The sequence below is a fragment of the Rhinopithecus roxellana genome, chromosome 3 (assembly GCF_007565055.1).
Source record: "Rhinopithecus roxellana isolate Shanxi Qingling chromosome 3, ASM756505v1, whole genome shotgun sequence".
NCBI classification, from domain to species: Eukaryota; Metazoa; Chordata; class Mammalia; order Primates; family Cercopithecidae; genus Rhinopithecus; species Rhinopithecus roxellana.
Window position 1 is genome coordinate 165,937,695 of NC_044551.1, and position 20,730 is coordinate 165,958,424.

Below are 20,730 nucleotides of genomic sequence, written 5' to 3' on the forward strand. Positions count from 1 at the left end.
CCTCAGCCTCCCGAGTAGCTGGGACTACAGGCGCCCGCCACCGCGCCAGCTAATTTTTTGTATTTTTAGTAGAGATGGGGTTTCACTGTGTTAGCCAGATGGTCTCCATCTCCTGACTTCGTGATCTACCCCCCTCGACGTCCCAGCCACCGCACCTGGCCAGTTCTTTTGTTTGTAAGTCCGGTGGGCTCGTTTCCTTCAGTATAATAAGGGTTGTGTCAAAGCCATTTGCATGTGGCAGGTTGGTATTTTCACCTTGCTTGCTGATCCTGAAACCTTGGTCTGCAGGGAATCCACTCCCCTGGCAGCCTGGCCCTGGAGACGCTGGCTACAGTGCCCCAGGCCGGCTTTGCTGTCTGTACTCTGAGACTGGATGTTACTAAGCTCTGGCTGTCTCTTGGTTTCTTGAAGACACTGGTACTTCTACAAGGTGATTGGAAGGTTGGGGAACAGTTACAAAGTATTAATCATTAATTAAAAAAGTTCTCACTTTTTATGCTCCTTTTAAAAGGCATGAAAGAATTACTGATGTCCTTGATCAAAAAAATTATGTGGAAGAACTTAACCGGCACTTGAGGTAAGACTCCTTTTTTTCAATGTGACAGTTACATGCGTGGTATCCTGTCATTGTTTCATGGAACCTCTTTGAGTTGCCACATACTTATAAATAGCTTGTTTCCAAACCAAGACAAAAGGGTCATCATTCAGGCAACATTTATTTGTACAAACGGGAGAAGTATGATTTCTTCTTGATAAACTCTTGGGAAATCTTTATTCTGTGCTTTCTGCAGTTATATAATACAGAGAGGTAACTACATTAAACCTTGACTCTCTCCACTCCTCACCCCACAGCCACGTGGCTGGAAATCCCTTCATGGCAAGCACTGTTGCTGCTGGAATCAGCACACAGTACCCAGTGCATTAGGCCAGGAAAGAGAGTTGAAAACCACTGGGCTAGGCCCTCCAGAGCAATGTACTAGTGATCACAAGCATCTTTATCTTGATTTTTTTTTTTTTATCTTTGCTGGAGATCTGTGGATGTGTTTCATGAAACACTAATCCTTGGAGGTATTCGTGGGGAATGTGGAGAGACATGTTAGAGGGTACATTGCACATGACAGTTCTCCACAAGGGCAGCCTCTCTGGCCCCAAAAGCCAGGTGAGGAAGCTGGCATGTTCCTCCCAGTGTAGTCAGGGGCATATCGCTCTGGGGCTTTTTTCACTTTTGTTTTGTTTTTTTTTTTTTTTTGACAGGGTCTCACTCTGTTGCCCAGGCTGAAGTGTAGCGGCATGATCTCGGCTCACTGGAGCCTCGAATTCCCAGGCTCGGGCAATTGATTCTCCCACTTCAGCCTCCTAAGTAGCTGGGACTACAGGCGCATGCCACCCCTCCTGGCTGGTTTCTGTACTTTTTATAGAGTCAGCGCTTTGCCATGTTGCCCAGACTGGTCTCACCTGGGCTCAAGCAATCCTCCCACCTCAGCCACCCAAAGTGCTAGAATTACAGGCGTGAGCCACCACATCCAGCCTGGGGCTCTGCTTAACTGTGATGTTGGCTGTTTTTTGAAAGTTTTTTGATCAATTCCTAGTTTATTGAGAGTATTTATAAGAAATAGATATTGAATTGTATCAAATGCCTTTTAGTGTCCATTAAAATAATCATGGTTTTTATCCCTTAATCTACTGATGTGGTGTATTTTATTCATAGACTTCTTCATACTGGACCATTCCTGTGTCACAGGGATAAACACCACTTGATCATATTATTTTAATTAGGATTTTTTGAGACAAGGTCTTACTCTGTCACCCAGGCTGGAGTGCAGTGGTATAATCATGGCTCGCTGCAGCCTCCACCTCCCGGGGCTCAGGTGATTTGCCCATCTCAGCCTCCCAAGTAGCAGGAACCATAGGCATGCACCACTACACCTGGCTAATTTTTTGTGTTTTTTGTAGAGACAGGGTCTCACTTCGTTGCCCAAGGTGGTCTCAAACTCTTGGCCTCAAGCCTTCCTCCCTGGTTAGCCTCCCAACTGCTGGGTTATAGGCGTGAGCCACCTTGCCCAGCCAGGATATAGTTTTAATAATTCAATTATCCTTTTAATATGTAACCTGGCTGGGTGCAGTGGCTCACACCTGTAATCCCAACACTTTGGGAGGCCGAGGCGGGTGGATCACCTGAGGTTGGGAGTTCGAGACCAACATGGAGAAACCCCATCTCTACTAAAAATACAAAATTAGGCAGGCGTGGTAGCACACGCCTGTAATCCCAGTTACTCAGGAGGCTGAGGCAGGAGAATCGCTTGAACCCAGGAGACGGAGGTTGCGGTGAGCTGAGACTGCACCATTGCATTCAGCCTAGGCAACAAGAGCAAAATTCCATCTCAAAGAAAAAAAACGTAACCTGACTTGCTGGGAATTTCATAGTTTCCTTTCTCCGCCCTCATGTCAGGGTTATATAGTGTTGCAAAACAAATTAGTGAGCTTTTCCTCATGCCTGTGAACAGCTGGCTTCTAGATCATGGGCATTATTTGCCCCTTGCGAATATGAAGCAGCCAGGCGATTGTAATCCCAGCACTTTGGGAGGCCGAGGCAGGCGAATCACCTGAGGTCAGGAGTTCAAGATCAACCTGGCCAACATGGTGGCCATCTCTACTAAAAATACAAAAATTAGCCAGGTGTGGTGGCGGGCACTGGTAGTCCCAGCTACTCGAGGCTGAGGCAGGAGAATCACTTGAACCTGGAAGGCAGAGGTTGTAGTGAGCCGAGATTGTGCCACTGCACTCCATCCTGGGTGACAGAGACTCCATCTCAAAAAAAAAAAAGAATTTATGAAGCTCAGTGTTTATGAGGCAATACGTTGCTAGCTTTTCAGTTTTTACTTAGTTGTTCATCAAAAAAATATATAAATATATAAAATATATTTTTTTTTTAGACGGAGTCTCACTCTGTCACCCAGGCTGGAGTGCAGTGGCGCGATCTCGGCTCACTGCAAGCTCCTCCTCCTGGGTTCACGCCATTCTCCTGCCTCAGCCTCCCGAGTAACTGGGACTACAGGTGCCACCACCACGCCCGGCTAATTTTTTGTATTTTTGGTAGAGATGGGGTTTCACTCTGTTAGCCAGGATGGTCTCTGTCTCCTGACCTCGTGATCCACCCGCCTTAGCCTCCCAAAGTGCTGGGATTACAGGTGTGAGCCACCGTGCCCGGCCGGTCATTTATATTTTTAAGAAAAATATAAAATTTGGGGGTATTTTCTGAATTACCAAGTTGGCACAGAATTGACAATTATATACTCTTAAAACTTTTTACTCCCTCTGTATCTTTTGGTTTTTTTCCCTTTTTCATTTTGTGTCTTTGCATTTTTATATTTGCCCCCTGGTTCCTAAGCCTTGGTTCATCAGCCTTGCCAAGTTTCTTTCTTTGTGCCCCACTCACTGGCAACAGGGACCGGTGTTTGGCAGCATGGCCTGTCGCCCAGACGTGCAGGCTCTAAAGCCAGATTCCCTGGGTTCAGAAGCCAGCACCCCTTTGTAGATGTGTGAACTTGAGTGAATTCTTTTATATAAAATTATGGCTGCCTTGTCTGTCAAACAGGCTGACAATAGGATCTACCTCATTGAATTGTGGGGAAGATTAAATGAGTTGATGCATTTAAAGCGCTTAGAGGCCAGGTGTGGAAGCTCACACCTGTAATCTCAGCAGGTTGGGAGGCTGGGACGGGAGGAGGATCACCTGAGCCCAGGAGTTCAAGATCAGCCTGGGCAACATAGTGAAACCCCACCTCTACAAAAAAAAAAAAAAATACAAATATTAGCTGGGCCTGGTGGCACAGTGAGAGGCCAAGGTGGGAGGATCATGAGCCTTGGAGGTCGAGGCTGCAGTGAGCCACGATCACACCACTGCACTCCAGCCTGGGCAACAGAGCAAGACCCTGTTTCAAAAACAAAGAACAAAAAAAAAGTAGTACATATTATTAAGGAGTATTTTTTAAATGGGGAATGTGTAAAAGGGATTTTAAAAACATGTTGGGGCCGGGTGTGGTGGCTCACGCCTGTTATCCCTGCACTTTGGGAGGCTAAGGCGAGTGGATCACGAGGTCAGGAGATCGAGACCATCCTAGCTAACACGGTGAAACCCCGTCTCTAGTGAAAATACAAAAAATTAGCCAGGCATGGTGGCGAGTGCCTGTAGTCCCAACTACTCAGGAGGCTGAGGAAGGAGAATGGCATGAACCCGGGAGGCGGAGCTTGCAGTGAGCAGAGATCGCACCACTGCACTCCAGCCTAGGCGACAGAGCAAGACTCTCTCAAAAAAAAAACCAAAACAAACAAACAAAAATAACACCTTGGATCCTTCTACCCAAAAATAACAATACCATGTTAATGAATTTTACTTTAGGTATACGAATGCCAACATATTTTGGTTTCTATCACCTTTTGTGTTGGGAGAAAAATATTCTGTTTCCAGATGACTAAAAAAGAAATAGGCTCATCACAGTGGTTCATGCCTGTAATCCCAGCACTTTCGAAGGCCAAGGTGTGCAGCCTCACCTGAGGTTAGGGGTTTGAAACTAGCCTGGCCAACATGGTAAAACCTCATCTCTACTAAAAATATGAAAAAATTAGCCAGGTACAGTGGCACACACCTGTAGTCTAGGCTATTCAGGACGCTGAGGCTGGAGAATCGCTTCAACCCGGGAGGCGGAGCTTGCAGTGAGCAAAAAAAAAAAGATTCCTTTTTTTTTTTGAGACAGAGTCTCGCTGTGTCACCCAGGCTGGGGTGCAGTGGCGCAATCTCGGCTCACTGCAAGCTCCGCCTCCCGGGTTCATGCCATTCTCCTGCCTCAGCCTCCTGAGTAGCTGGGACTACAGGTGCCCGCCACCACGCCTGGCTAATTTTTTGTATTTTTAGTAGAGACGGGGTTTCACCGTGTTAGCCAGGATGGTCTTGATCTCCTGACCTCGTGATCCGCCCGTCTTGGCCTCCCAACGTGCTGGGATTACAGGCGTGAGCCACCGTGCCCGGCCAAGAAACATTAAATTTTAGGGATAAAACTTATTGAAAAATATGTTGCAAATGTGTATTTAGAATTCTCATCTTCTCTGAGTTAATTGGAGACCCTTTGCTTTTCCATTTCATACAGGAAATCTAGGAATCTGTCTTACTGTTTCCAGTTTGAGAAAACAGTCAGCTTTTATAAGTTTGTGTTTACCTAATATTATTATTTTCTACAGCTGTACAGTTGGGGATCTTCAAACCAAGATAGATGGCTTGGAAAAGACTAATTCAAAGCTTCAAGAAGAGGTTTGTAAGTTTTATTGAAATTTTTAGACAAAACAGAATGACCCAAGGTTAGAGAAATGGTGTAGTCGGTCTATGGAAGCAGAGCTTCTTGCTGGTAGGAAGGGGGCTTGCTAACCTCCAGTTGCCCCACATAGGACAGGGGATTGTCTGTGTTCTGCCCTGTCCGAGGCTCCCAGTGAGACACTGCAGCTGATCACAAGCCAGTTCTAAGTGACTTAGATTTTATCACCTCAGAGTCATCCCATAGAAGGAAATTGCTCTTTGGAAAAGCCCAGCTTCTGTTGTGGAAGAGCCGCGTCTTCCTCTTTTTCTTCCCTTCCTGTGATGCCGTGTGCCTCCCTGCTGCCCCAGAAAACACAGACTCTTGTCGTTAAGGAATAAGTATCCTCGCCCACCCCTTCTGCTTCGGCCTCAGGAGCATGCAGCCAGCCTCCCCACAGCGCGGTCTTGCTCTGCTTTCTCACTAGGAAGATAAGGAAAGGACAGGACAAAGGAGGGCTGAGCCGAGGAAGAGAGCTTGCTGCCAGCTGCCCGGCAGGCTCCTTGGTGGACACATCTTGTCTCCTGTTAGCAGGAGGAGGTGCGCAGCCCTTCTGAGGCTCTCCACAGGCGGCAGTCCCCGGCTGCCCAGGCCTCCCACCTAGAAGGACGAGGGCTGAGAGGGGCTTGAGAAGGAACATCTCCCCGGCATGGAGGTGGGTCACAGCAGAAAGGAGAGCCTCAGAGCCCACCTCTGTCACGAGGGACGCCGTGTAAGGCTCCTTAAAGCTGACTGCTCCCTCCTGAGGTGCCGGCCCTAACGGCTTTCAAGAAAGGAGCTCATATGCTGTGAGGAGAAGGAAATTCAAGACAGCGTCTTAGATGGGGGTGTCATGGGGGAAACTTCATGGAACTTAGGATTGGAGGCTTCACAGTCACCTTGGTAGGCAGGCCTTTGATCCTCAGGCTAGGTAGGTCGGTGGTTGAGCTCACTTTTCTCACCTCCAAATTAGGTAATAATACATACTTTACAACACTGTTGCAAAGATTAAGACTCATATCTTAGGGCAACGCTTGCCACATGGGAGCACTCGAGTTGTTTGATTTTAGCGCAAGCAGATTCACTACTTCTCAGTCAAGATGGCGTGCTTTGATGAAGGTCCGATTTAGCTTTTGAAACTAAACAGAGTTATGTGGGGTTTTCTGCTTTTTCAGACAGGGTCTCACTCTGTCACCCAGGCTGGAGTGCAGTGGTGCAATCGTAGCTTACTGTAACCTCAGACTCCTGGGCTCAAGAGACCCTCCTGCCTCAACCTCCCAGTAGCTGGGACTACAGGTACATACCACCAACACCCGGCTGATTTTTTAACTTTTTGTAGAGACAGGATCTCACTTTGTTGCTGAGGCTGGTCTCAAACTCCTAGGCTAAAGTGACCCACCCACCTTGGCCTCCCAAAGTGCTGGGATTACAGACGTGAGTCGCTGAGCCCAGCTTCGGTTATGTTTTCTTTTTTTCTTTTTTTTTTTTTTCCTTTTTTGAGACAGAGTCTTGCTCTGTCGCCCAGGCTGGAGTACAGTAGTGACGTGATCTCGGCTCACTGCAAGCTCCGCCTCCCAGGTTCATGCTGTTCTCCTGCCTCAGCCTCCTGCGTAGCTGGGACTACAGACCCCCACCACCACACCCAGCTAATTTTTTTTTTTTTGTATTTTTATTAGAGATGGTGTTTCACCGTGTTAGCCAGGATGGTCTCGATCTCCTGACCTTGTGATCTGCCTGCCTCGGCCTCCCAAAGTGCTGGGATTACAGGCGTGAGCCACCGCGCCCGGCCAGGTTATGTTTTCTTTAAAGGCAAATGATTGTAATGGAAAATGCTTCAGCCAGGTGTGGTGGCTCATGCCTGTAAATCCCAGCTCTTTGGGAGGCCAAGGTAGAAGACTTGCTTGAGCCCAGGAGTTTGAGATCAGCCTGGGCAACATGGCAACACTCTGTCTCTACAAAAAATGTAAAAATTAGGTGTGGTGACACACACCTGTACTCCCAACTACTCGGGAGGCTGAGGTGAGAGGATCACTTGAGCCTAGGAGTTAGAGGCTGCAGTGAGACAGAGTAACACCCTGTCTCAATTACAAAACAAAGAAATGTGCTTAGTGAAAAGCATCGCCCTCTTCAGGGTGTGCTCTCTGCATCTCCAGAGAGTAGAATGGGAATTAGCTTATGGTTTTTGCCTGCTTCTTCCCTTTGAGCAACTAACACACCCTTTGAAGCCTTGATGTTTGTTTTTTTGGGCACAGCAGTTATGTGTAGAAACCCCAGGCCGGGTTCTGAGTCTAAGTGGAGAGTAATTCTCAGGAGTTTTAGACACTGTTGACAGAGAAGGTGAGGAGTTAGTGCTTCGAGTCCCTCCACTAGCGAATGATGCTGAGAGCCAGCAAAGCACCAAGGACAGAGATCTTACTTCTTTCTCCTCAGCTGCACCTTCCTCTCTGCAAGCTGGGTGATGAGGCTGGAGTGAGGAGGGGCTGGTTTGTGTGTTTACTCATCTGCCTTGCCTCTTGAGACAACCTCTCCTTAGGCAGGTCCCTGACAGCGTCCTGCTTCTCTATGCTTTTCCCTCAGCCATGAGAAGTCCTTCCAGGGGAAGAAGAGGTCCTCTCGGGCATAACTCCAATGATTTGTTTTTTATTCCTCCCTGCAAATTCTTTAATCCTCCCTCTAGTGATTGAAATATACTTTTACTGATCATTAGCCTGAAAAACTGGAAAGAAAGAAGAGTCAGGACAAAAGCCCATAAGGCCTTCACTAAGTGACAGCTGTTCTTACCATTTTATTATTTGATATGTGTTGTTCCCATCTTTTCTTTTTTCTTTTTTGAGACAGGCTCTGGTCACCCAGGCTGGAGTGCAGTGGTGTGATCTCAGCTCACTGCAACCTCTGCCTTCTGGGCTCAAGCCATCCTCAGCCTCCTATGTAGCTGGGATTACAGGCGTGAGAAATCATGCCTGGCTGATTTTTGTGTTTTTTGTAGAGATGGGGTTTCACCATGTTGCCCAGGCTGGTCTCTAACTCCTGGGTTCAAGCCTCAGCCTCCCAAAGTGCTGGAATTACAGGTGTGAGCCACTGTACCCGGCCACTCCATCTTTTCTTAAGCATTTTTAACCTAGTTGATTTTTTTTAGTACAGGTGACAGCATACCATATGACCTTTTTTCCCTATTAGTATTATATCTTAAGTATGTTCTCAAGTGATTAAAAGCTTTTGTAAACATTTTATTGACGACATATTTATTTTATGCTTCCACTATGATTTGACTATTTCCCTAATAGTGAACATTCAGGCTGTTTCTTATTTTTTGTGTCTGTAAATCTTTGTCCACATTAAGCAGTATGCTATCATTTTTGTAGAGGGAGAAAATCTGGAGAGGGCAGAGATGGCTAGGGGCAAGGGCAGAGGAGAGATTTTACTACATATATTTTCATGTCTTTGGAATTTGGAACCATGTATTATTACCTGTTGAAAACAAGGAAATAAAATATCAAACCTGTGAACATTGTCAACTGTGAAGATGCCAAATTAATGTTTTTAATTTGAACAGTAAGATGAATTTTGATGTTAAGAACTATAAAAATTTTCCTTAATCAGCTTTCAGCTGCAACAGACCGAATTTGTTCACTTCAAGAAGAACAGCAGCAGTTAAAAGAACAAAATGAATTAATTCGAGAGAGAAGTGAAAAGAGTGTAGAGGTGAGAAATTGACCTTACAGCTGGGCAGCGTGTTCCTTCCTCAGACACAGCCATTGTCAATCTCAAGCTCATAGCTTAAGAACAAGCCCGTCTTCAGAATGCAAAGGTGCCTTGCTTAATGTCAGAAAGTGCCTCTCACCACCTTCCCTGCCCACATCACTCTAAGACCACCTGGATCACTTGGACGGTGACTCCCTGCCTGACCTGTGGGCCTTTGCATGCCAAAGTTCCTACTCGTTGTTCAGCATCCACTCACCTGCCATGTCCTCCGTGATGTCGTCCCGGGGGCCATGGGCAGTCATGGGCCATCCTCCCGCATTCCCGTTGCTAGAAACCACGCCTGGGCCGGGCACGGTGGCTCATGCCTGTAATCCCAGCACTTTGGGAGGCCGAGGTGGGCGGATCACGAGGTCAGGAGATCGAGACCATCCTGGCTAACACGGTGAAACCACCCCTCTACTAAAAATACAAAAAAATTAGCCGGGCATGGTGGCAGGCGCCTGTAATGCCAGCACGTTGGGAGGCCAAGGCGGGCAGATCACGAGGTCAGGAGATCGAGACCATCCTGGCTAACACTGTGAAACCATATCCTTACTAAAAATACAAAAAGTAGCCGGGTGTGGTGGCGGGCGCCTGTAGTCCCAGCTACCCAGGAGGATGAGGCAGGAGAATGGTGCGAACCCAGGAGGCAGAGCTTGCAGTGAGCCGAGATCGTGCCACTGCACTCCAGCCTGGGCGACAGAGCGAGACTCCGTCTCAAAAAAAAAAAAAAAAAGACCATATCTGATTCACTTATAAATTCACTCAGTTCTAAAAACATGTTCATAAGTACTGGATGATGGGCTGAATGAGGGCTTTTCCTGCTAATGAAGTCTTGTTCCATTTTTTTTTGTTGTTGTTGTTGTTTTCTTGAGACGAAGTCTCGCTCTGTCACCCAGGCTGGAGTGAGTGGCGCGATCTCGGCTCACTGCAAGCTCTGCCTTCCGGGTTCACACCATTCTCCTGCCTCAGCCTCCCGAGTAGCTGGAACTAAAGGCACCCGCCACCTCGCCCGGCTAATTTTTTTGGTGTTTTTAGTGGAGACGGGGTTTCACCGTGTTAGCCAGGATAGTCTCGATCTCCTGACCTTATGATCCACCCACCTCGGCCTCCCAAAGTGCTGGGATTACAGGCATGAGCCACTGTACCTGGCCAAGTCTTGTTCTGTTTTAAAGAACACTGAATTTAAATTGCTTTATGAAAGTCACTTTTTTTTTTTTTGGAAACAGAGTCTTGCTCTCTGTCACCCAGGCTGGAATGCAGTGGTGCAATCTCAGCTCACTGCAACCTCCACCTCCCAGATCCAAGCGATTTTCCTGCCTCAGCCTCCCAAGTAGCTGGAATTATAGGTGCATGCCACCATGCCCAGCTAATTTTTATGTTTTTGGTAGAGACGGGGTTTCACCATGTTGGCCAGGCTTGTATCAAACTCCTGACCTCAAGTGATCCTCCCGCCTCAGCCTCCCAAAATGCTGAGATTACAGGCATGAGCCACCACACCCAGCCTATGAACTTAACCTTTCAAATATCTATGGACTTACTCTCATTCTTTTTTTTTTTTTGAAACGGAGTCTCGCTCTGTCGCCCAGACTGGAGTACAGTGGCACAGTCTCAGCTCACTGCAAGCTCCGCCTCCCGGGTTCACGCCATTCTCCTGCCTCAGCCTCCCGAGTAGCTGAGACTGCAGGCACCCACCACCATGCCAGGCTAATTTTTTGTAGTTTTAGTAGAGACAGGGTTTCACCGTGTTAGCCAGGATAGTCTCGATCTCCTGAGCTCGTGACTTGCCCACCTCAGCCTCCCACAGTGCTGGGATTACAGGCGTGAGCCACTGCGCCGGGCCAAATTTACCTTTTTCTATCTTGCTTAAAAAATAAAAATTACTTTACATTTTTTAAAATTGTGGTATATTTTTAAGTACTTCATAATTAGCTTGCTTTCCACAAGCAAACAATTCCTCTTGGTGTCCTTGTTTGATACAGATAACAAAACAGGATACCAAAGTTGAGCTGGACACTTACAAGCAAACCCGACAAGGTCTGGATGAAATGTATAGTGATGTGTGGAAGCAGCTAAAAGAGGAGAAGAAAGTCCGGTTGGTGAGTGTGTAAGACTGAGTGTCTAAGAGTTTCCCAGTAGCCCTCTAAGTTAATTCTGTCAGCACTTTTCAAAGATATGCTTAACCATCCTGATGCTTATGGAAAGTCAGAAGCTGTTCATTTTTAAAAAAGTTATTTTAAGCCTATGGTTACAACTCAGTTGTGCATTGTCACTTATATATTTTCCCATTTTATAAATCTTTATTTTTGTTTGTTTGTTTTTTGTTTTTTTTCAAGACGGAGTCTCACTGTGTCTCCCACGCTGGAGTGCAGTGGCGCAATCTCGGCCCACTGCAACCTCTGCCTCCTGGGTTCACGTAGTTCTCTGCCTCAGCCTCCCGAGTAGCTGGGAGTGCAGGCGCCTACCACCACGCCCAACTAGTTTTTTGGTGTTTGGTTTTTTTTTGAGACAGAATTTCACTCTTTTCACCCAGATTAGAGTGCAGTGGCACGATCTCGGCTCACTGCAACCTCCGCCTCCCAGGTTCAAGCAATTCTCCTGCCTCGGCCTCCAGAGTAGCTGGGACTACAGGCACACACTACCACGCCCGGCTGATATTTGTATTTTTAGTAGAGACGGGATTTCACCATGTTGGCCAAGATGTTCTCCATCTCCTGGCTTTGTGATCCTCAGCCTCCCAAAGTGCTGCAATTACAGGCCTGAGCCACCGTGCCCAGCCAGTTTTTTGTATTTTTAGTAGAAACGGGGTTTCACCATCTTGGTCAGGCTGGTCTTGAACTCCTGCCTCAGCCTTCCAAAGTGCTGGAATTACAGGTGTGACCCACTGTGCCCAGCCATTTTATGAATCTTTTACAGGGATTGCTATGAGACCAGATTGATGGTTTATTTGACAATACAATTCTCTCAGTCATAACCTCTGACCTATTCCACTCAACCTGTGCATCAGTGACCAGGTTACTTGTAAACACTGTTCTTGTGCCTGCTTTATTTCTTTGCTTTTTTGCATGAATACAAAGAGACATGTCCTGAGTCAGGACGGAACCATTTCAAAATGGTTGCACTTTCATTGCTATAAACTAGCAAATCATTCTAGAAATTCTAACATTGCACTATCAGGTCCCTTCCAGCACTCAGATGAGACAGATATTCTTTGAGAACATGCATTCTGATCTGTGGGTATGGAAAACTTGGTTGCTGGAACCTAGGCTCATCCTGCCACTGACCAGCTTTCTGTTGACTTGATGTGGAGCCAGCTTTAACCGTACAGTGAGGAACAGGGGAAACAGCATCTAATCCTGCTCCAGACAGACTCTTTTCAGTCTCCCTAACTTATTCTCACCTTGTTTGTTTTGTTTTGGTTTGGTTTTTTTCTTTAAGACAATCTCACCCTGTCACCCAGGCTGGAGTATGATGGTGGTGTGATCTCGGCTCACTGCAATCTCTGCCTCCCGGATTCAAGCAATCCTCCTGCCTCAGCCTCCTTAGTAGCTGGGATTACAGGTGCATGCCACCACACCCAGCTAATTTTTGTATTTTTAGTAGAGACGGGGTTTCACCATGTTAGCCAGGCTGCTCTCGAACTCCTGGCCTCAAACGATCCGCCCGCCTCAGCCTTCCAAAGTGCTGAGGATTACAGCCATGAGCCACCACGCCCAGGCTTCAGTTTGTATTTTAAGCACTACTTGAGATTCAACCCCAGTTAAATACATTTCTGTGATCTATTTTAATAATATTTTCCTTGTAAATATCCTTTTAAGGAACTGGAAAAAGAACTGGAGTTACAAATTGGAATGAAAACCGAAATGGAAATTGCAATGAAGTTACTGGAAAAGGACACCCACGAGAAGCAGGACACACTAGTTGCCCTCCGCCAGCAGCTGGAAGAAGTCAAAGCGATTAATTTACAGATGTTTCACAAAGCTCAGGTGGGAGTTGGCTTTGTGTGTGTAGCACATCCTGGTTTCTGCTGCTCGTCAGTCTTGTGTCATTCTTCTTACAGAATGAGCGAGGAGACACATGGAGCCCCTCGTATGTGTCAGACCTGCTCGTATGATGATTTTGATCCTCATGGCAGTCCCTGAGAAATGGGGGGAAATGTAAGTGGCAAGGCAGAGCCAAGTCACTAAATCACATGCCCCTGGTGGCAGCTCATAAGGGGAGACGTGGGTCTTTTTAACCCAAACCCAAACTTTGTACATCCACCTTCGCTGTCCCTACACTGTCTGTTTCCTTCTATTTCAACGATTTACTGTTTACACCAAGCATGGAGGAGTGAATTAAAGATGTCATTTAGGGCTGGGCACAGTGGCTCACGCCTGTAATCCCGGCACTTTGGGAGGCTGAGGCGGGCAGATCACGACGTCAGGAGTTCGAGACCAGCCTAGCCAACATGGTGAAATCCTGTCTCTACTAAAAGTACAAAAATTAGCCAGGCATTGTGGCACGCACCTCTAATCCCAGATACTCAGAACGCTGAGGCAGGAAAATTGCTTGAACCCAGGAGACAGAGGTTGCAGTGAGCCGAAATCATGCCATTGCGCTCCAGCCTGGATGACAGAGCAAGACTCCGACTCAAAAAAAAAAAAAAAGTTATTTAGTATTGTCTTTTCAAACTTTGCCATTAAGTTAATCTTTCTGAGTGTTCTGGGCCACATAGGTAGCTGGTTGCCTCTCCTCTGTCATTTCATGGTGGTCCAGGGGAACTGTCCCAGACAGAACCAATCATGCCAGAGTTTGAAAAACAGCATCTAGGCCGGGCGCAGTGGCTCACGCCTGTAATCCCAGCACTTTGGGAGGCCAAGGCAGGCAGATCACGAGATCAGGTGTTCGAGACCAGTCTGGTCAACATAGTGAAAACCCGGCCGGGCGCGGTGGCTCAAGCCTGTAATCCCAGCACTTTGGGAGGCCAAGGCAGGCAGATCACGAGATCAGGTGTTCGAGACCAGTCTGGTCAACATAGTGAAAACCCGGCCGGGCGCGGTGGCTCAAGCCTGTAATCCCAGCACTTTGGGAGGCCGAGACGGGCGGATCATGAGGTCAGGAGATCGAGACCATCCTGGCTAATACGGTGATACCCCGTCTCTACTAAAAAATACAAAAAACTAGCCGGGCGACGAGGCGGGCGCCTGTAGTCCCAGCTACTCGGGAGGCTGAGACAGGAGAATGGCGTGAACCCAGGAGGCGGAGCTTGCAGTGAGCTGAGAGCCGGCCACTGCACTCCAGCCTGGGCGGCAGAGCAAGACTCCGTCTCAAAAAAAAAAAAAAAAAAAAAAAAACATAGTGAAAACCCATCTCTACTAAAAATACAAAAAATTAGCTGGGGGTGGTGGCGGGTGCCTGTCATCCCGGCTACTTGGGAGGCTGAGGCAGGAGAATCCCTTAAACCTGGGAGACAGAGGTTGCAGTGAGCCGAGGTCGCACCACTGTACTCCAGCCTGGTTGACAGAGCGAGATTCCATCTCAGAAAAAAAAAAAAAAAAAAAAAGGAAAAGAAAAACAGTATCTAAAAATTAGAAAGCTTTTATTGCCCAGAAGCTCCTCAGAAGGGGACCATTCTGCATCTTTCTCAAAACTTTTGACATTCTGGTTCCTATTTTCTTGCCAAAACAGTCCCATTTCATTTTCCATGGATATAGCTTCACTCTTACTTCCTGTAACATCTGTGTCACAGATAGTATGAGACAGCAATAATCTGTTATTTTTTCCTATCTTTTTAAAACTATTAATCAGTCGGGTGTGGTGGCTCACACCTGTAATCCCAGCACTTTGGGAGGCCAGGCGAGCGGATCACCTGAGGTTGGGAGTTTGAGACCAGCCTGTCCAACATGGAAAAACCCCATCTCTACTCAAAATACAAAATTTAGCCGGGCATGGTGGTGCATGCCTGTAAACCCAGCTACTCAGGAGGCTGAGGCAGGAGAATCCCTTGAACCTGGGAGGTGGAGGTTGTGGCTCGTGCCACTGCACTCCAGCCTGGGTGACAGAGCAAGACTCTGGCTCAAAAAAAAAAAAAAAATTATTAAGGTTATAATAGTAACAATAACAATTGAAGTAAAACAAAAGAAGAAAGGAAGAATTTGCATCTCTTCCCCAGTAATTACAAAAAAAAATTAAAGGAAGGAAGAAAGGCCAGGCACGGTGGCTCACACCTGTAATCTCAGCACTTTGGGAGGCCAGGGCGGGCAGATCACAAGGTCAGGAGATCGAGACCATCCTGGCCAACATGGTGAAACCTCGTCTCTATTAAAAATACAAAAAATTAGCTGGGTATGGTGGCGTGTGCCTGTAATCCCAGCTACTCAGGAGTCCCAAGTGGGGGAATCGCTTGAACCAGGGAGTCAGAGGTTGCAGTGAGCCGAGATTGTGCTACTTACACTCCAGCCTGGTGACAGAGCAAGACTCAAAAGAAAAAAAAGCAAGGAAAAAATAGGAAGAAAATAGTTTCACCCTCCTGATAAATCATCTTTTTTTTTTTCTGAGATGGAGTCTCACTCTGTCACCCAGGCTGGAGTGCAGTGGCGCGATCTCGGCTCACTGCAACCTCCGTGTCCCAGGTTCAAGCGATTCTCCTGCCTCAGCCTCCTGAGTAGCTAGGACCACAGGCACGCAACACCATGCCCAGCTAATTTTTGTGGTTTTTTTGTTTTTTTTTCCTTGAGACGGAGTCTGGCTCTGTCACCCAGGCTGGGGTGCAGTGGCCGGATCTCAGCTCACAGCAAGCTCCGCCTCCCGGGTTCACGCCATTCTCCTGCCTCAGCCTCCCGAGTAGCTGGGACTACAGCCGCCCGCCACCTCGCCCAGCTAGTTTTTTGTGTTTTTTAGTAGAGACATGGTTTCACCGTGTTAGCCAGGATGGTCTCGATCTCCTGACCTCGTGATCCACCCGTCTCTGCCTCCCAAAGTGCTGGGATTACAGGCTTGAGCCACCACGCCCAGCTGAATTTTTGTATTTTTAGTAGAGACGCGGTTTCACTGCGTTGGCCAGGCTGGTCTCAATCTCCTGACCTCGTGATCTGCCTACCTCGGCCTCCCAAAGTGCTGAGATTTCAGGCGTGAGCCGCCACACCTGGCCATCTATTTTAATTTTTTAATGTTTTCTTCTGATGTTGGTTAGTAAATAGACATAATGTAAATATGTGTTCGTTGGCCGGGCGCGGTGGCTCAAGCCTGTAATCCCAGCACTTTGGGAGGCCGAGACGGGGGGATCACGAGGTCAGGAGATCGAGACCATCCTGCCTAACACAGTGAAACCCCGTCTCTACTAAAAAATACAAAAATCTAGCCGGGCGAGGTGGCGGGCGCGTGTAGTCCCAGCTACTCGGGAGGCTGAGGCAGGAGAATGGCGTGAACCCAGGAGGTGGAGCTTGCAGTGAGCTGAGATCCCAGGCGACAGAGCGAGACTCCGTCTCAAAAAAAAAAATATGTGTTCATTAGGGGAAACTAATCTGCTGTGAGAATTTAGCAGACCCCAAAATAGAGTAGCTTAAAAGTATGGGAATTTGATTCTATTCTTGAAGGCGATGAAGAAAGAAAAACACACACACGCACACACACATATATATATATGGGTGTGTGATGTATATGGGAATTTGTATGGGAATTTGTATTTCTATTATGTAATGGTTGCAAGATGGGCATTTCAGGCTAGCAGTTTTGTTCCCTGCAGTCATTTAGGGCCCCAGCTCTCCAGGCCACTCTAGTTGTCACCATTCCTGCCATTGCAAGGTGGGGGAAAAAGCAGAGTCCAGAGCCGGGACCTCCTCTCAGGCAGTGAGACGGAAGTTGCACACAGTGCTTCCAGTCAGTTCCGTAGGAAGGGGTTGTCACCAGTGGCACACATTGGTCCGAGGGGGACCTGGGAGCTCCTTTTTTCCGGAGCTACAAGCCCACTGAAGGGCAGGAGAAATGTTGGTAGACAGATCTTTGTCTCTACCAGAGTTGGCCCACGGGAACTGCGTGACATCCCGGCTGGACCCTGCATCCTCCTCAAGTCTGCAGTCCCTGGCTGATGTGTAGCCCTCTCCAGCAGCCCACGGGACCTGTGGCCCAGAAGGCCAGCGTCTTCCTCACGTTAGCCTGTCACCCCCAGCATGAAACGGTGGAGGAGAAACAAGACGTATATAGTGGAAGTGCCCGTGTGGAAAAGGGAGACACACAGCAGTCGCCGGCCCCATTTCTTAGCATGCCTGGCCACACTGGTTCTGCCTTTGCAGGAATTTCTTGATCAGCTGACCCCACAGCCCCTCAGAGGTCTGCCATCATCCATGGCCACATCTGAAGGGGGCTCGGAGCATGCCCTCCTCAGAGCCTGCGCAGCTTTTTCGACCAGCTTCTTCCAGGTGTCTCTTGGCCAGCCTGGCGGTTGTAGTGGGCATCAGTCAAGGTGTTTTTCAGATCAGACTTGATGTCTTTGACAAGGCAGTTGCCTCAGTCGCAGTCTCTTTTCGGTTTATTTCCCCTTGGTCTGTGTGTCAGTGACCAGAGTTCCTCCCTGAACTCAACTCAGTTCTTGTTCCTGCCTTACTGCTTTTGCTTCTTTGGGGGGTGTGTGTGTGTGTGTGTGTGTGTGTGTGTGTGTGTGTGTGTGTGTGTGTCTGTGTATGTATGTCTCTTCCTTTCTCCCCCTCCCTCTGTCACTTTAATGACCAATCATCTGAAACAACAGATTTAGGTGTGAGAGAAGCACCTTTGATCTGATCTTCGCTGCAGGGCTGTTCTGTAGCACCTTCATTGCTATTCTTAGTCTTGTCTATTTTAGAGTCCAAAAGCAGTTGACGTTTCTGGTTCTGTGAAGTCCCTACCTTTGGCCTCTTTATTCCTGTGCGTCTCTCTGTGCCAGGCAGCTGACTTCACCTGCGCACGGCCCTTCCTCACAGCGCCTTATTCGGACAACAGGATAGCCAACGTGCAGTAGACTGACTCCTGCAGCTCTTTCCATGCATTGCTGGCACTGCTGGCCTGTGCTGTTTGCCAAGCTTAGGCAAGTGACAGTTGTACCCAGCGCTTTGCCATAGCTAACAGGGATCACCAGCTTTCCAGCTGCCAGTATCTACTTTGACAACACCCACCCCTGCCTCCCAAGTCAGTGCCGCATATGGTCAGTTTTATTTTTTATTTTTTATTTATTTATTTATTTTGAGACAGGGTCTGGCTTTGTCGCCCAGGCTGGAGTACAGTGGTGGGATCTCAACTCACTGTAACCTCTGCCTCCCAGGTTCAAGCAGTTCTCCTGTTTCAGCCTCCCATGTAGCTGGGACCATAGGCATGTGCCACCACGCCCGGCTAATTTTTGTATTTTTGGTGGAGACAGGATTTTGCCATGTTTCCCGGGCTGATCTTGAACTCCTGGGCTCAAGCAGTCTGCCTGCCTCAGCCTCCCAAAGTACTGTGATTACAGGTGTGAGCTGCCACACCTGGCCCAATGTGGTGGGTTTTCATTTGGGAAGCACCACACACCAAGAGACCCTCTCGTACTGCTAGGCTCGTATCATCTTGTTTTCACTTCAAAGCCTTTTTCCCCATTGGGCTTCCAATGTAGATGATTGAGTCAGTCATAATCTCTTTTTTTTTTTAAGACGGAATTTCACTCTTGTCTCCCAGGCTAGAGTGCAATGGTGCGATCTGGGCTCACTGCAACCTCCGCCTCCCAGGTTGAAGTGATTCTCGTGCCTCAGCCTCCTGAGTAGCTAGGATTACAGGCATACGCCACCATGCCCGGCTAATTTTTGTATTTTTGGTAGAGATGGGGTTTCACTGTGTTAGCCAGGCTAGTCTATAACTCCTGACCTCAGGTGATCTGCCCTCCTCGGTCTCCCATAGTGCTGGGATTACAGACATGAGCCACCATGCCCAGCCTTTTTTTTTTTTTTTTTTTTTTTCCAATAGAGACTGGAGTGTCACTGTGTTGCCCAGGCTGGGCTCAAACTCCTGAGCTCAGGTGATCTGCCCTCCTCGGTCTCCCATAGTGCTGGGATTGCAGACATGGGCCACCGTGCCCAGCCTTTTTTTCAGTAAGAGACTGGAGTCTCACCATGTTGCCGAGGCTGGTCTCAAACTCCTGAGCTCAAGCGATTCTCCCACCTTGTCCTCTCAAAGTGCTGAGATTAAAGGCATGAGCCTCCGAGCCCAGACTGTAATATTCTTTTACAAAATTTTAAAATCTCTTTCATTCAGCATTTTTAGTTGCATTTTCTGCCTTTCTTCCTTACTGAGTTTTACCAAAGGTATGTCTCTTTTAATAATCTTCCCGGCCAGCCGTGGTGGCTCATGCCTGTAATCCCAATACTTTGGGAGGCCGAGGCTGGCAGATCACGAGGTCAGGAGTTCGAGACCAGCCTGGCCAACATGGTGAAACCCCATCTCTACTAAAAATACGAAAATTAGCCGGACATGGTGCTGCATGTCTGTAATCCCAGCTACTCGGGAGGCCAAGGCAGGAGAATTGCTTGAACCTGGGAGGTGGAGGTTACAGTCAGCCGAGATCACACCATTGCACTCCAGCCTGGGCGATAGAGTGAGACTCCATCTCAAAAAACAAACAAACAAAAACTTCCCCAAAAAACAACTTTTTTATCCTAATGTTTTTTTGTTTTTGATTTTGTTTTTGTTTTTTGTTTTTTGTTTTTGAGACAGAGTCTTGCTCTGTCACCCAGGCTAGAGTGCAGTGGCATGATCTCAGCTCACTGCAACCTCCAACCCCCGGGTTCAAGCAATTCTCCTGCCTCAGCCTCCCGAGTAGGTGGGATTACAGGTGTGTACCACCACACCTGGCTACTTTTTGTATTTTAGTGGAGATGGGGTTTCACCATGTTGGTCAGGCTAGTCTTGAGGGGCTCGTGGGAAGCCCCAGTGTATAGCTGCCTGGTCAGAAATACAGTGGCCATCTGAGGCTCCCAGCTGGTGGCTCAGCGGGGGCAGTCTTGTGGGACTGAGCCCTTCCTAACTGTGGATTCTACACTGACCCTGAGTAATTACAGTAGTATCAGAATTGAATTGTAGGACATCCAGTTAGTGTCAGAATTGGTTGGTGTGGAAAACCCACACAGCTGGTGTCAGTAATGTGCCTGGAACAGCTCACCCTCACCTTTGTGTTCTACTTGCTTTTTTTGGGTTTGCTCTGTAGCTCATTTTCAGCTTCTGAAATGCATACTTATTGCATTAGTTTTATCACCGTTTCCTTAAAAAATTTCTTTAAAGTTGAAAATTGCTCACAAGAACTAGTTTAGCTGCATCTCCCAAATTGTGACTGAAGTATGTCATCATTGCAGAAGCCCATTTTCCCCATTTTAGCGTATCGGAAATTGAGATGCAGCTTTTAGTCAAGATGGTATATCCTGTTTCAATCAGCAGCTTTTTCCTTTCTCGGTGGTGTATGAAATGGTGTTTCCTAGACTCAGTGGCATGTTCAGTGCAGTGAAATATCATATGGTGTTTGCATTGTCTTTTAGCTCTAAGTATTTCATAATTTCCTTTTTTTTTTTTTTTTTTTTTTTTTTTGAGACGGACTCTCTGTCGCCAGGCTGGAGTGCAGTGGCGCAATCTTGGCTCACTGAAACCTCTGCCTCCCGGGATCAGGCGATTCTCCTGTCTCAGCCTCGTGAGTAGC

General features: G+C 47.6%; 1 protein-coding gene across 3 annotated transcripts in view; it reads left to right on the plus strand.

Annotated features, from left to right (window-relative positions):
- RUFY1 (RUN and FYVE domain containing 1) overlaps window positions 1–20,730 on the plus strand; it is a 65,548-nt gene that overhangs the window by 27,046 nt on the left and 17,772 nt on the right. For all 3 annotated transcript variants that reach the window (XR_004056236.1, XR_004056237.1, XM_030926691.1), the window contains exons 7-11: window positions 512–577; window positions 5,236–5,305; window positions 8,925–9,026; window positions 11,048–11,164; window positions 12,884–13,051. Coding sequence is in view for 1 of the 3 variants with exons in the window: in XM_030926691.1 (XP_030782551.1) it covers window positions 512–577; window positions 5,236–5,305; window positions 8,925–9,026; window positions 11,048–11,164; window positions 12,884–13,051 (523 nt within the window). In the remaining 2 variants the exon portion in view is untranslated. The remainder of the gene's footprint in view (window positions 1–511; window positions 578–5,235; window positions 5,306–8,924; window positions 9,027–11,047; window positions 11,165–12,883; window positions 13,052–20,730) is intronic.